Genomic DNA, 16378 nt, shown 5'->3' with positions numbered 1-16378 from the left:
GCTGCTGCTCATGGTTGCTGTTGTGGTTTGGTGAGGAGTGGAAGATCTCCTGATGATGAAGATTGGACTTTCCCCAAGGAACCATAGTCTACAGAGGTCTATGTCCCCTTCTACTCTTACTTTCTCTCTCTCCTACCTAGAGTTGGGGTCTTGGAAGGTATTGGGGAGGAATAAGGGGTGGAGGTAATAGAACACCTCCCTCCCCCCCAAAAAAGCTAAACAAATATGCCAACAGTCCCCGGAAGCCATCAGAGATCTGCCTGAGCCAGGTAGCGCAGGTGACAGGTGAGACTTGTTTACTTGAATTCTTTTTATCCCTTTATTCTTTCCTCAATGTCCTTTTCTTATTTAAATTAAGGTGCAGCATAAATAAAAGAACTTTTAGCCATGATGGACATAAAAATAGAGTAATAGTTACAGGGAGCAACTTCTCTTATGGATAAAATTAGATTGGCTTAACGGGCAATATGCCAAATATTTGATTTTTAAAATATTATTATTTATTTATATCTTTATACATGCATGATATATGCATGTGCCTTTGGTTTGAGGCATTCCCTGGAACTGAAGTCACAACCAATTGTGAGCTGCCAGATGTGGTGCTGGGACACGAACTTGGGTAATAACCATACATGTTCCTAACCATGAAGTTATGTCTCCAGCCCTATGTGAACATTTGTTAACTAGAGATGTTGATAAGAAATGACCCAAAGCTGCATCCTGCCTACTTCAGGTGTTCTCGGGCAACCAAGAAACTTTACCTTATGTAGTAATGAGTGAGCTGTTACTGGGAGACACTAATATGCTTTATGTTTCTCTGCTTAACAGGTACAAAAATCCATGGTAACATGGATAGTTTAGTATTTTGACTTTCTACAGCTTGTAAATCTAATCAATGGTCAAGCCTGTCCTTCTTTTGTCTCTGAGAGAAGGAAGTCAAAATTGATTGTCTTTTTTTGTTTGTTTGTTTATTTCTTGCTCATGACATGAGTTTCTTCTACATAGAATTTCTGGTGTGAATTTGTTACAAAAGGACAAGATACAATCTAAGGAGAGTGTTTCTTTTTCATTTGTTTGCTTTAAAAAAGTTCTTGGGGGGAGGGGAGAGATGCTCAGCATTGAAGAATTTTGGCTGTGCTTCTAGAGGATTCAGGTTGATCCCCAGGAGTCACATGGTGACTCACCATTGGTAACTCTAGTTCTAGGAAACTCAACCCCTTTCCTGGCATCCATGGGTACTTTAAATTCATGGCACACAGACATTCATGCAGGCAAATTACCACACACATAAAACTAATAATGTGTTCAAGAAAAGGCTTTTAAAAAACTTTCATTTTTACCATTGATATTTTTATGTCTTACCTTACACATTTTAAAATAATTTTCATATGACATTCATTTCTCTTTCTTAATTCTAGTTAATTCTTTCATATATATTAAAAACTTTGGATCATTTGAAGAATAGTATTGATTCTAAATAATGAATATGCAGCTTTAGGGCATGCCTTACAAGCCTTAATCATATAACCCACGTTATCTAATTAGAGCCTTATCTCTCTGAAGTTTCAGATTTTACAGACTCCATTATATTTTACTATAATAATAAGTCCCTTATTAAGCTTGAGTGTGAGCAATTCACTATGTACTCTACCGTATTTAAAATATGTGAGCTATAATTTAAAGGAAGTCTCCATCATTTCTTTGTTTGCTCATTGACTCTTTAAGTGAGGCTTATTGCATAGCCCAGGCTAGCCCCATCTGTCTGTTTCAGTCTCACATGCTGGGATTATAGGCATATGTCCTCACGTCGAGCTTGGAAAATACTGTCTAACATCAAAAACGCAATGTACAGTAATGCCTAATGCTTCTTCATGAACCTTTTGGTCTTAATTCATTCTCTTTTCACTGAAGTATACGATCATCGTTTGTGCTTCCTTTTCTGGCTCAACAGTACTCTCCTCCCCCTTTCTCTGTAAGGCTCACCAATTCACTGGAGGGGTGTGAGTGAACAGTATAGGGTCAGAAGGAGAGTGTGTAGGCATTGAGTACTTCTTTGTTGTTGTTTGAAACAAAGTTCAGTGTATCTGGTCCTAAATGTGTTATGTAGCCAAGGATGACCTTGAATTTCTGATCCTCCTGAGTTTGACTCCCTGGTGTAGAATTACAGATGTGCATTCCAGCGCAACACTTGGGTTATTTCATGTGTAGTGAGGATCAAACTTGGAGCTTTGTGTAGAGGAGGCATGCACTCCTCCAACAGAGCCACATCCCTAACCTCTAAGTGCTTCTTAAATACTTCCATGTATTCTCCTTTGGTGGCCCTATCTCTAACCCCTGGCTCCACAGTGTTGTCAAGTCTCTTGATTTTCAATAATCTAGAAAATAAGTTCAGCGTTCTCAGTTGCTAATTTTGGTTTTAATTTTCTCAGATTTTCAAAGTCCTTTGCCACACATTTATTTTCTAGCTTCTAAAACTTTGTTTTCCAGAACAAATTCTTAAAAATAATCTTTGAGGAAAAAAAAAAAAGAAGAGTTTTACATAATTCACATCCTAGATCTCAATAAGAACTTACAATTTTTAATAGCTGTAGAAACAAACAGGTTTTATTGCAGAGGTTACCATCTCAAATGCCTGTGGGGGCCAGGCAGGTATTCTCTGTAGAAATCAGGGTCAGAGAAAATTAGTTTTTTTGGTTTTTTGTTTTTCTTCTTTTTCTGAGACAGGGTTTCTCTGTATAGCCCTGGCTGTCCTGGAACTCACTCTGTAGATCAGACTGGTCTTGAACTCAGAAATCCACCTGTCTTTGCCTCCCAGGTGCTGGGATCAAAGGCGTGTGCCACCACCGCCCGGCTAGAGACAATTAGTTAGGTGTCTCAACCTGGACACTGTAGGAGGAAGACACCTGTTCTACGTTAGCAAGCGGCAGCTATAGCAGATAGACATGGCTGTGTCTACCAGGGAAGGCAGACTATCTGAGGCAGTCTGAATCACCTCACTCACTGCTTCCCCACTGTGTGAGTTTTAAAAGATCAGAGTCAGGAATGTCCCAGTGCCAATGGTGAGGAAAGCAGAAGAGAGGTACAAGTCAGGCTAGGGCATTGCTGTGCGGCTAGGGCATTGCTGTGCGGCTAGGGCATTGCTGGGGCTAGCTTAGGTGACAGGAAAGGGATTCCTAGCAGGAACTATGTGGCAGACTGTCTGGGCCAGGGGCCAGAGAGAGTTCATGTCCAGATTCAGAACTCCTTGGAAGACTGAGCTAAGAGTTTCTGAGGTTACAGAGGAGTCAAGGTTAAGGCCTGTCCAGAACTGTGCCAAGACGAAGTTCACAGCAAAAGCATGGAGATCAGCAGTGGGTGCCAGCAAGCCCCAGTAGACCAGCAATGCCTGCCTTCTCCAGGAGATACCCCCATAGAGGGATTATCTTGAGATGGGGAAGAGGATGCTGCTGAGCCAGTGAAAGAAATGACCCTGATGGACCCTTAACCTTTCAATTTCACTAAACATCACATGAAATAGACATTTCAATCAAAAGTCTGTGCTGGAGGCCAGAGAGATGGTTCATTAAGAACACTTGCCATTCTTGCAGAGGGCCAGAGTTTAGTTCCCAGCACCTACATAGTGTTTCACAACTTTCCCCAACTCCAGTTCCAGGGAACCCAGTACTTTCTTCTGACCCCTGCAGGCATCAGGCATACGATGTGGTACGCAGACGTCCCAGTGGGCCAGACACTCATACAAATACAATACAAAAAGAAAGAAATCTAGAAAGTAAAAAAGAGCCCAAGCCAAAGCAAAAATAAATGAATAACGGGAAAGGTACTGAATTACCTTAGACTAGAGGATTTCAGTACCCCTTGCATCCGCAGAGATTTGGGGGCTCATAAGAAGCAATGAGGAAGCGGAGGAAGTACCCCTCAGTCAAAGTGCTTGCCTACCAACTGTCAGGGCCAGAGTTTGATCCTCAGTGCTCCTGTAAGAAGGCAGAGGTGCTGACAGCTGATGATGCAGAAAAGGGTAGGTCTCTGGGATTGCTGACCCTCCAGCCCAAACAGCAAGCCCTCAGTCCCAGGGAGAGATCTTGTCTCAAAACCCAAGGTTGATGGCTTCTTGACATGAAGGTTGATTTCTGGCCTTCACAAACATGGTTACACTTTTTCAGGCCCCCTTACACACACACACACACACACACACACACACACAAACACATATACATACGCAGCATCCAACTCTTACCGTATAAACAAAGGACTGAGCTATAAAAACTGAAGAGGACACAGATTTCCTAAAATATTTGTTAATTCACACACTAAGAAAGGAACGGGGCCTTTTTCTGAATCTGTTGGTCACTACTTCACTATGAATTACAAAAACAGGCCCCGCGTCTTTATTTTGCTTGCGTTATGCAGTGGTATAGTTGTTCGCATATGGAGTAGAGCGGTCCTGGAAGTGTCGTCCTGACATGCGCTTTAGGAATGACGGACACAGACACCTGCAGATTTCGTTAGAGCACAAGGCTGTTATTTGGCATGACTTACTACAATTACCAAAAGCAACTTGGAAGGAAAAACAAGTGGACTCCCCCAAATATCCAGGTGTTTACACACCGGATGGTTGTATAACAGATGGAGCCTGGTATCAAAACGTTATTGCTTTAAATGTCACCATTGCTGTCCCCAAAGATAAAGAATTGCAATCCATAGATAATACTTGTCTTTTGTCAGCAGGCAGGCCTTTGCCTCCCCATGTCTTTCCCTCACTACACATTAAGATAAGTGTCTAAAAGCCCCGGCTTTAGATTAAGAGGTGACTGTTCGCACTCCTCCCGCTTGAAGTCCTCCACATCATCGGCCAGTGTTAGTGGGTGCGTGCATGCGTGCATGAGTGTTCTTGTCTGCAAAGGATTTAAGCTTTGGGGTACAGAGTGACGGTGTCGTAGCCTTCTGGGGGCCTCGTGCGGGCTCTCGCGTGCGTCTCACAGTACAGCTCCCCTTCCACGAAGAAGTAGCCTTTCTGTTTGAGGTTCAGGTTACAGTCAGCACACACAAAGCACTCGGGGTGCCGGTACTTATCCCGGGCCTTGACGACAGCACCTCTGTGGGGAGAAGACACGGTTACAGATAGGTGACAACATCACAGAAAGAGAAGAGAGAGGGTGCTGCCCGAAGCCGGCCTGTTTCCCAGTCAGGGAAACACAGTGCACATCGGCATTTGTATGTGACCGCTCGACCACACCATCACCTTTCTCTGTGAACTGTGAATCATCTTTCAGGATCTCAGACAGGTAACCCCGCTTCCTGCCTGCCTTTCCGCCCCAGCTTCTTTACAAGTGGGAGCCATGGCAAGTGGAAGCCGAACCCCATGAAGGGGTAGTGGTGACTGAGCCAGGCTGTGAGCTGCCGAGTTGGAAGTTCCACTGATGGCTTCTTTTATTCTTGTGGCCCAGCAGTAACTCTACTCAGTAGGGATGGCACACCCAGTGGATGGACTCACCTTAACTAAGGACACAGCTCATTATTTCTTTAGGAACAATAATTACTTTTGGTGACACTGTGAGTTGGACATTTTCAGAAGAGCTGTTAAGTCACCCCCTTGTCTTTTCGTCCTCCCCAACTGCTCTCTTAGGTAACAGGTAACGGGGCAAATTTTGTCTCTCCTTGTGGTGGGAGAAGAGGATGCAAGGGTGGGAGAAATGTCCACATGAGACACATTTAACGAGAGCCAGGGATCGAACTCACGACCCTTAGGGGGCCAGATGGTCCTGCCAACTGTTGAGCCACATTTAAGAATGATAGGACTCCCTTGAAAAATCTGAATTAGCGAAGGTGGCTGTTTATATACACATAGAGTTTCTTGATAATGTAGGCTGACTATATTTTAAAAATTTCTATCTTGATATTTGTATAATTAAAACTGCTGGTCACAAAATGCCCTTTAATTCATAATGGTCCCTGCGTTTGTTTCTCTTCTATATAGAAAAGTAAGTATCCAAAGATTATATATTAATGAAACCAATTTTTAAAATAGAAATCATGATTCTTAGAAATTGTTTTTATATACATGTTTGGGCAGTTTTGTTTGTTTGTTTGCTTTGTTTTTATCTCACACAAGTATTTCTAAAGATACAGGCTGCTGACTTAAATCCTATGCCAATTTGGGGTTACGTCTAAGGCACATTGGCCAAATATGTGACAGTGTTATAAATGTTCTATTTGAAGTTAATGAATAGAAATTTAAGTTTTCCAAAATTGCCTTTTCTATATAAAGTCTTAAAAGTACAAGAGATGGAAAGGTGCCAATGAGACACAGAGTTCCCGAGCCAGTTAAAAGTGAGACGTACACAATACCGCTCCCACACTTGTCACAGAGTGGCATCCTCTGGGCACTGCCCGGCCCGCCGTGGACTTTAGTAACCGGAGCCCTCACACTGCGAGTTCCAGCAGGACGGTCATCTGAAAAACAAAGTGTTTCCATTTATGGCGGGGAACAGCTGGCTCCAGCTTGTGCTTGGAGTCTATTTTAAAGTGAGCACTTTAACGTCTATTTTAAAGTGTGCACTTTAGCCCAAGGAATTCTTCAGCCACATCTGTGCTGTGGTTTCAAAGGGAGCAGGGCCTATTGGTGTAAAAGAGACTTGGTTCTGAAATAGGTCCCTTTTAAAGTGAAACTACTTACAAAACTTGCTGTTGGGAACCATTGCAAGATGCTACAAGGACTGGACATCCTTCACTGGATTTTGTGTGTGTGTGTGTGTGTGTGTGTGTGTGTGTGTGCAGCCCTGGCTGTCCTGGAACTCTTTTGTAGACCAGGCTGGCCTCCAGTTCAGAGTTCCACTTGCCTCTGCCTCTCCAGCACTGGAATTAAAGGCTACGCCACCATACCTGGCTGCTTCATTTGATGTCTTTTGGAAATAAAACATGTAAGTTTACCATTCCAAAGACTTGAGGATGCAGCTCACCTTCGGAAAACTCAGGATCCTTATGTATGAGCTACCTGTTACCATCCACAGACAGGATCTGTGGACCATGTAACCACCAGGCAGGAAGTGTGTTTTCCTTTCTTTTCAGACCCTGGAAACCCTTTCTTCACTTTTTGTGTGCAAATTTGTCTGTTCTAGAGATCTCCTATAAACAGAGCTAACATGACCTTTGCTGTCCCGTCCTGTTTCTGTCACTTAGCATAGTGATTTCAAGGCTCCTCCCTAGTCTTTCGTCATTCAGAGTCTCATGCCTTTTAAAAGTGGAGTAACATTCTTTTTCAGGTATAAGACTTTGTTTATCCACTGGTGTCTCAATGGGAATTTGAGGGTTTCCACCCATTTGGTTCCTGTTAATAATGGGAATACCACTGTACAAGTGTGTTTTCTTTTCTGCTTTGACATGTCTGTTGAGGCACAGAATTGCTGGGTCATTTCCCCCGCCGCCCACGCTCGGATTAGATGCCTATCATTTATTTGAAAAGAAGCCTCCATCAGAGATTATTGAACCTAAATGCATCTCCCTTATTTACCCGAGAACACTGATTTTTTTTTTTTTTTTGCTTATTCACTTTACATTCCACTCATTGGCACCCCTGCCAGCAATTCTTCCCCCTCTCCCTCTCCCCCCTTCTCTTCTGAGTGGGTTGGGGTCCCCCTGGTTATCCCTCCCACCCTGGCACTTCAAATCTCTGAGAAGCTAGGCTTTTCCTCTCCCACTGAGACTAGGCAGCCCAGCTAGTAGAATGTATCCCACATACAGGCAACAGCTTTTAGGACAGCCCCCATTCCAGTGGATGGAGCCTGGCGACTCTTATGGAAGAATAATAGAAGGAAGGATTTCAGGCCTGGAAAGGGATAAGAACTCCACAGGAAGACCAACAGAGTCATCTACTCTGGACCCTTGGGGCTCTCAGAGTCTGAACCACCAACCAAAGAACATACACAGGCTGGACCTAGGCCTCTCTGTTCATATGTAGCAGATGTGCAGCTTGACCTTCATGTGGGTCCTGAATAGCTGGGTCATTTCTTAGTGAACTTTGTAAGAGGCAGCTGCACTGCTTTCCAGAGTGGTTGCACCATTCACACCCATACCAGTGATGCACACAGTTTGCTATTATATCCAGGACCTTGCCAGCCCATCTTATGGAGGCATTTTTACCTTTTGTGTGACTCGTAAAGGGCAGTCTACATCTTTAGGGGGACAAAAAATTAGGAGCTCAAGGACGAGCCAGAGGAGAACAGAAGTGGGTTAGAGGTCAGCTCTCCTTTGGTCAGTAGCCTGTGTGACCTTCTCTAAGTCCACTTTTCTTATGCGTCTGTTTCTCTTTTGTCAAATGGGGCAAACAATAGTTTCTGTCTTCCTGAGTTATGGTGAGAATTTGGGAAAACTATCTGCAAGGTACTTTGGCGAAGAATGAGGTGCACAGTACGTCTGATTTCATGCTTTGTTTTCCTCTCCAAGGTTGATAATACTCTAAGGAGTGGGACGGAGAGGCTGAGAAATCTTATAGCATCTGTTGAAAACCAAATCTTTGATAATAAACTACAATGGTCCTTGCCTACTACAGATAGAACTTGGCTTTGGTGCTTTTTATTTAAATGAGTGGTCTCATTTCACGAATACTTAGACACATCCAGAAAGTTCTTTCCCTAAATCCTTCTGAGCAGAAGACTCACTTTATTACTGACTAAAACCAGTCAGTATTCAGATCTGCCTCACTCCCCGTTGCTCAGTTCTCCCTCCCCAGCCCTCCACAGGCCATTAAGGATCTGTCCTGTAAGTGGTAGGATACTGATGGTGCTCACCAGGTCCATCATTCACCAGATCCTGCAGCACCCTGAAGGAGCCTGACTGGCGAGGAGCCGCTGGTTCATCCCGGTTGTCATGGAGCATGCGGTACACATCCGACTGAGGGGGCACTGAGGCTGTGGGTTCACTGAAACACAAATATAGCTGGTGACGCATCTTCGGGAGCCCCAGGAGGCAACATGACAACAAATACCCTCCTCTGTTTACTGCAAGGGCTGAGCAGGGCTTATTCTTAAGTGAATCGCTCAGACAAGAAATACCTGTTGATTTCACCTAGGTGACTCTTGCTAGGACATGGTAGTTTTCCAAGACAAGACTTATGTCTGATGGCTGTATAATTATAGACATGAACAAAACTGTCCCCTTCTCCCCCACCCCCAGAAAAAGACAGTAGACACAGTAGAGTAGGAGGGACTCGTTTTGATTATTCTTACTCATAGAAGTTTAAATATTCCTATTTTTGATATGAAACCGAGTTTCATATAACTTGTAAGTTGATGAAATTCACCCGACAGTGTTTCAAACCACATACTGCAGTAACTCATCAATGTGTTTGTTAAACTGATTATGCAATTTTTGAAAGTGTCACGTTGGTAATAATGAAAGCAGTTTTATCTACCTTGCTTTTAGTAAATATATTAAAAATAAACAGTTAAAGATATAATTTTATACTTTTCAGGCACTAAATATTTTGTTACTTTACTGTATTACCTAGAATTTATCTGTGCATATTTTAATCACCTATATTATATTTGAAATATATATATATATATATATATATTTATTTATTTGTAAAATAGCTTTGGGTTTGAGTCACTGTAGAAACCCTGAGGCAACCTTGAGATATTGTACATAACATTTTTAATTATCACAATAATTTATAAAAAGTTATTTTGCAATATTAAAAGAAGCAATGGGATTTTATTTCATAATAAGTCTTTTAAATTGGAGAAGCTCTGTGGCAAATGTACTTGGAACAGACATCCATTAACAACAAAGAAGAAACTAGTCAAAATAAAAACTAACAGGAATTGAATATCTTCACTAACAACTGGAAGCATTTGCTTATAAAACCTTAAAGAGATGCAAACATTTAAAACAGCAAAAACAATTCCTCTCCACACATTTCCATTAGAAAAATAGAAAGGATTATCTCATAATAGTGTTTGGACACACCCCCTCCCATTTCTTCATCTACCAAAGACAGACGATGTACGATCTTAAGCCACTTCTGAGAATACTAAATCAGGCACTTATAAAGAACACTGCAGCTTTCAGAAGACATCCATTTGGTCTTTATGTGATCTTATTTTTATTTTTATCTGTCCTATTATCCATGTAGATAAGTTTTTAACCAGGCTTAAATGTTTGCAAAACATTTTCTTTCCCCTTAAAGCTTTTGCGTAGCTTTCTTTCCACCAAGACAATGTTAAAAGACACCATTAAAGTCTGACATCAGCCATGTGTTTAGTCAATATGCCCACAGTTCAAAAAGACTCATATTACCTCATGGAGGGTGTCTCCCCTAGAGCTGTGGCAACCTGACCCTGAAGTGTTTCCATAATATTGTCATCTGAGTACAACTGCATAGGAGTGTTAAACTGAGCATGTACAATCTTCACGCCCGGAAGTTCCATTTCCAAAGGAATGTTAGGGGCCATCTTAGCAGCAACTTTCAAGTCACCTGGGCAGATCGTACTAACGGTACTGACGGACGAAGGGGTGCTACGTCCACTGCCACAGTCAATACCGGAAGGAGTGCTGCAGCCACTGTGTTAATGACCACGTTACGCAAAGGTGATGCAGGGAACCGGAAGAACACAGAAAACGGGTACAGAGAAGTTAGAAGGAAGTGGCCACAGAAGAGGTGATCACATCAATCTAAAACACTGGCTAGAAGGGGTTTCGAAAAGGGACGTTGTAAAATGTACATGCAAAAAAAAAAAAAAAAAAAAAAAAAAAAAAAAGAAAAAGAAAAACAAACAAAAACGTGAACAAAATTAAAAGTTGCAGGTGATACTGCATTTGTTGGCTCGATTTTTGTCAAGTTGAGGGTTCTTAGTAGAGTAATAAAGCAGGTAGATAACAAATGCCTGTCTTCATTTTAAAAGTAGGTCAAATAACTTAGTTTCTGACGATATCACAGGTAAATGGTAGAGAGAGATTAGCTGGTTATACTTTTATGACTCTGAATTTTATAATTAAAGTATTAATTACTGCTATTTAACGAATAGCACCACTATGTAGTATGAGAATTTAGGCTAGACATTTCAAAATAAGCATGCTCCAGTCATAAAGTCAAGCTTTGACTACATAGTAATTACCTATGGATTCGGCTAAATAAAGATTATATTTTAGAGTTATTTTATCAATATTTTACTTGTTACTATTTCAGTATATTATTATTTTTTTTACTTATTTTGTTAAGAACATACTTTCAAAACTGTTCTGTGACTTAATACAGGAGCTAGAAACAGTCAATAAATGCGTATCACCTTGCCCGTGATGAGTACAGAACAAATAGTTCACCTCACAATATTTGGATGCTACTCAAGGCTAACATTTGTTTCCTTTGTACACAGGTGTCTCATGCAAGGGACACACACACACACACACACATATTCCCATGCAAAATTTTTTATTTTCCTTTAAGGACAAGATTTAGGGACTTTAGTAATCTTACAGAGGTTGGTAATATTACTCGTCAAGAACTAGGGAGATTTTGTACTCTTTATGAAACTGAATTGGAGAGCAGGCACAACTGACATGCATTTTGTTAATTAATTATTTAATTAATTAGACACTGGGAATTAAACTTAGGGCCTCATGCATGCTTAGTAATCAGTCTATCACTGAGCTACATCCTTATCCCTCTACGAGCATAGTAAATCCACACAGAGATACATTTCATGAGAAACTGGAATGTATTAAGAGAGTCTTTGAATATGCACAGCCATTTAGAAGAAAGCAAAAAGAGGTGTTGATATTAATATAAACCTCTGTTATGATTGCCTGTTAGTGTTGCAGTGAACTTGAGACAGGTACATATATGTGTTGTGGTTGCTGTAAGGTCAACAGTCTGAGCTGTGACATATGGGGCCCCATCTCTGCATTTACTTTAAAGGGCTACTGTTTTTAACCAGAACTCCACATAGACACCAAAACCCAAAAGGATGCTGAGCAGAGAGTTTTCAAAGTCAATGTTGCAGCTGGTTAGTTTAGACAATATGGTCAATAAATTAGTTAATTTTTGTTTTTAGGGTTTTATGTTACACAATCCAACTTCTTACACCATCCCTTTAACTCCTGCTTGTTGAGATTCTGTTTAAAATCCAACCAGGGCACGAGTTAGGTCACGTACCAAAATAGCATCTGGCCTTTTTAGATTCAGCACTATTTCCCAAAATTGAGTTTAACTGCTAAAAGAAATGAAGAAACTTTCCTCTTGTAGAGCAGTTTGGTCAGGATTAAATGATTTGATGTACTCATAATGAGGTTCATGAACTTGAAAAATGGGTGTTGGAGACACTGGGTTAAATCTTGAGGGACTTGGACCAAATACAATAGATGCATTCAGGAAAGATTGAGAGCATCTCTGGTTTCCTGTGCCCCGTGCCGGATGCTAGATACTGGCTAAACTATTACCAATGGGAATTCAGAGATAGGCTTTATTTTGATATGTAATTAGTAATCCTCGTCTCTTATTAGGAATTGTATATAGATATGGATGTGCATATGGTTTTAATTTGTCAAAGATTATGTCTCTATTTCTCTTTCCTTTGTCATTTGAATTAGGGGCCCTGTGTCTACTAAGTGGAGGAAATGACATAATAGCAGCAAGAGTGGCCTTTTATAAACATCCAGGACAACGTTGAAAGAGCTCCAGGTGATTTAAATAAGACACTTCTCAGGGACTCTAGACCCAGTGAAATATTGTCCTGCTGTTCAGGAACCTATTCTTAGTGACTCAGAATGCAGATGCTAATGCTATCTCCTGAGGCTGTCTTGGTCATGTGGCAAGATCACCCATAAAGGGGAAGGTGACTTCAACTAGTTCCCAACCAGATGTGTTCTTCCACAGACAACGAACATCCCTGGGACTGTGTTCAGAGGGTATATTTCTGGATGCAACTTGTTTAAAACTATCCAGACACATTTCATTTTCACATTCAGGTTTATAAAAAAAAAAAAAATCTCGCCTATATTTTGAATTTTCACTCTGAATTTAAATTGTTGCATATTTCCATATAAAAACGCTGGTGCTTTCAATGGCTTCAAATGTGATGAAGTGATCAAATGAGCCAGAGTTAATACTAAAACACCAGGTGCGTTGGCGCATAAATCCACTACACCTGTTTGACTTCAGATTAAGGAAGCTGTTCATTCACAGTGCACTAATAGCTTGGGGTGTAGCCTCAAAATTCTGTCTTTGATGAAACATCCCTGGGAGAGAGCAAAAAGTTGTGAGGCTAGACCAAATAGTGAGGGGCCAGAGGAAGAAAGGCAGAAGGGAGAGATGTTTCCACCAGCCTTTAGGGTCTGAACACAGGTACCTGTTATTTATTTACCTGTTTTTAGAAGATTCCTGTTATTCTGCACTATTGAGGTACCTGCAAGTGACACACCTGTGAACCCTTTGTCCTTGTCACCACATTCAAGTTAAAGTAACACAGAAGAAAGCCTCTCTTGACCTTCTTTGAATTTTTGTGCAATTAAATGTGTCCCTGGGTCTATATTTACATATTGTTTAGCTGCCCATCTTTCAATAGAGAAATAGCATTTTGAACTCTTACTGCAGTGTCATCCGGGACTGCGGTGGAATGGTGTGTGTGTGTGTGTGTGTGTGTGTGTGTGTGTGTGTGTGATAGTCATGGGGAAAAAGATTGAGAAAAGGAACGGAAACAAGGTATCAAAGAGGATGGTGTGGAGCTGCAGGATGGGTGGAGTGGGAGAACGGCTTCCAATTCCTCTGTCTCAGGAAATACTGGGGTCTCTTGGGATTTTATTCCTCTACCCAGTGCACATGTGATGAGCATTGCTATTGTGGTCCAGGCTCATCCCTTGGTGTTAGGGATCCAACACGGATCTGGTCGGACCTAGACCCTGCATTTGGCATCACAGCATCTCCCCCGCCCCCATTCATTTTTCTTCCTCTGTCTGACATTATGAAAATTGTGTGGTTTTTTTTTTGGAGACAATCTTCTGGCCCTTCCTGTAGCTTATTGCAGGGTGTCCACTTAAAAATCATCTATCAAGTAATGATTTGCTAGCTACAGGAGGAGTTGAGTACCTACAGGTTCATCATGTAATTGTGAAATGTACCAGTTAATATGCACTTACCAGGGACGAGCATTTCAATAAGCTGGCATGTAAAAGCATTTAATTACCCCCTCCCCATAAAGCAATGGGAGGGTTAAATAAATCATGCCTATGGAATGAGCTCACCTGTGGGCTCCCAGTTTGGGGTACATGATGCAAACCATTAAGCCATGTTACTAACCAGGCAGATCAATCTAGTGTGAGAAACAGCTTCCTTGGAGCAACTAACTGAAGGTCACAAAGAAATTTTCTGGAGTTGCTATTTGCTTTCAACCAAGTTTCAGTTTCTAGACAAGATTCTGGGAAAGATTGTGTGGCCATGATCGCTTCTCTGATTGGCAGGTAAGAATTTAGATCCTGCTCCTTATTGTTACTATGGTCTACACAATGTATCCTATGAGAGTCAGCAATACTCAATAACTGACTTCCCTCTTTCATGATATTTTGATCTTCACCAGATACAAAAGTCTCTTTCTCAAGGAGCCTTTGTTTCTTTGTAAGGATCCGGATGGATGAACAGTTATTTTTATATAAGGGCTTGGTGAGTTTGAAGGTACAAAGAGAAGCAGGCGATGAGGGGGATGGTCAGAGTCTGTGGAACACTTAAAGCAATCGTGGCTTTCCCTTGCTGCTATCTGGAGCTAGTTTGCACTGTTTGCCCTGGTAGGCTGGGCTTTCCTGATCTGGGGCAGGGGACATCTGGCTGACTCAAAGGTCACCGTGTTCTGGATGGGATCTCTAGGGCTTCTGGGGCACTAGTTATAAATACACATGGTGGCTACATATCTAGTCAGTATTTACCCTTCGTAATGGATGCTATTTGGCTACTGTTTGCTGCTAAGTGAGTTGTTGCTTTTTGCTTTTGAAATAAGCTTCACAATACAAAGTCACTCCAGACACCTAGAAGTTACTTTCCCTGGTGATTAGTAAGAACTCATTAAAGCAACATGCACTTCAAATTTCACAATCTCAGAATTTATGACCTGGTTCGGCCTGGAATTATGAAAGGTTTGGGCCGAATATTGTGCTTGTGTTCAAAGTAGTTCACATCCTGTAAAAAACAAAGGGTTAAAGAACAATCTCTCAGTGGAGGCTCAGTCTTCTGAGAGTAAAAAGTAAATGAGTGAGAACTGTGCAGAGGGAATCATTTACCACCAAATATTGACATGACAAAAGAGATGATGAGACCAGAGATCCCTTTTATTTTTTTAAAATCCACACAGTCGCTAAATATTTGGAAACTGTCTGACAGGGCTTCGAAGCAACGAGAGCCAAGTTTGAGATGCTTCTCTTTGAAAACGAAAGTTTGATAGCACCTTCATGAAAATAAAGGAGAAAACGGCAAGAGCTGGACCTTGGAAAAGAAACCACACCATGAAGAACGTCGACGACCAGAACTGAACGCCAGTACTTACTTTTGCGGTGAACTGGGGATGAGACCCCGCAGCTGTCCATGGAGCGCGTCTTGGATATTGCTAGTTGAATAGAGCCCAATTGGTGAGTTATAGGAAGCGCTCACTACCTGTCTTTTGTCATCAATGTTTGCTGCTGCTACGAAAGGCTGGGCCCTTCTGTTGTGCGCGGTACCAATGGGTTTGAATTCCTGTACACGGCAGACAAAATACACAGAGCCACAGAGAGCGCACAACAAAGCTGTTAATGAACGAAACTGTCAGCAACGCTGTTGTTAATTAAGGCATCGTTACCCGCTACCGGATTAGCAAAAAGGTTAAGGGGAGGAATTAGGATCCGCCGATCCCGTCTCTGAAACTTACACATGCTACGTTCATCTATCAAATGTGAGATGTCATAGACAGCACCTCATTTGATACCACTAAGTGCAAACAGTGCCTGACAGACCTTCTCCTTTTCTGGCTTCATCTGCTTCTTTTATGAGACTCCAAAAACAGTGTATTAGAAATGAGATTTTTTTTTTTTTTTTTTAGTTTAGAATAAATTCCCTGACTTAGTATTCTGTCCAGCTGCAGCTATATGTGCTTGCTTCTCTATAACACCTTTTTGCTTTTGTGATACTTAGGATTGAGCCCAGGGACCAGCACATCCCAGGCAAGCTTTCTGCCACCACATCTGAATGAATGTCCCTCTATTTTAAGAAGTGAGGGGATAAAATCAGGAGGTGAACAAGCATTTGTGAATTACTATAGTGTATCATTTAAACTGCTCTAGGCAGAAATTATTTTGTTTTTAAAAATACCCAGTATGACAAAACTCAAGTCATTAATTTGAGTATGTCTGTACTTTCAAAGTAAGG

General features: G+C 41.5%; 1 protein-coding gene and 1 long non-coding RNA gene across 5 annotated transcripts in view; one reads left to right on the top strand and one right to left on the bottom strand.

Moving 5' to 3' along the window:
• Positions 1-4497: 4497 nt before the first annotated feature.
• Positions 4498-16378, bottom strand: part of Pdlim3 (PDZ and LIM domain 3) — a 31501-nt gene continuing 19620 nt past the window's right edge. Inside the window, exons 4-8 of one of the 3 annotated variants that reach the window (XM_031339694.1) lie at positions 15090-15157; positions 10294-10557; positions 8784-8914; positions 6339-6450; positions 4498-5093 (exon numbers count right to left, since the gene is read on the bottom strand). In XM_031339694.1, the coding sequence (XP_031195554.1) occupies positions 4904-5093; positions 6339-6450; positions 8784-8914; positions 10294-10557; positions 15090-15157 (765 nt within the window). In that variant the 3' untranslated portion in view covers positions 4498-4903. Of the gene's footprint in view, positions 5094-6338; positions 6451-8783; positions 8915-10293; positions 10558-15089; positions 15158-15521; positions 15710-16378 lie in introns of all 3 variants that reach the window. The other 2 variants (XM_031339695.1, XM_031339696.1) reach the window with 2 other exon arrangements.
• LOC116069223 lies at positions 10450-15617 on the top strand. 2 transcript variants are annotated; one of them, XR_004109923.1, is made up of 3 exons: positions 10450-10654; positions 12583-12673; positions 15359-15617. It is a non-coding gene; the product is annotated as an uncharacterized LOC116069223 (long non-coding RNA). The 2 variants fall into 2 exon arrangements; XR_004109922.1 differs by lacking the exon at positions 15359-15617 and having other exon boundaries at positions 12583-13468.

This window comes from Mastomys coucha, unplaced genomic scaffold (genome assembly GCF_008632895.1).
Source record: "Mastomys coucha isolate ucsf_1 unplaced genomic scaffold, UCSF_Mcou_1 pScaffold22, whole genome shotgun sequence".
Classification (NCBI taxonomy): Eukaryota; Metazoa; Chordata; class Mammalia; order Rodentia; family Muridae; genus Mastomys; species Mastomys coucha.
The sequence above is the reverse complement of the archived record's forward strand: the minus strand, read 5'-3'. Positions and strand labels throughout refer to the sequence as shown.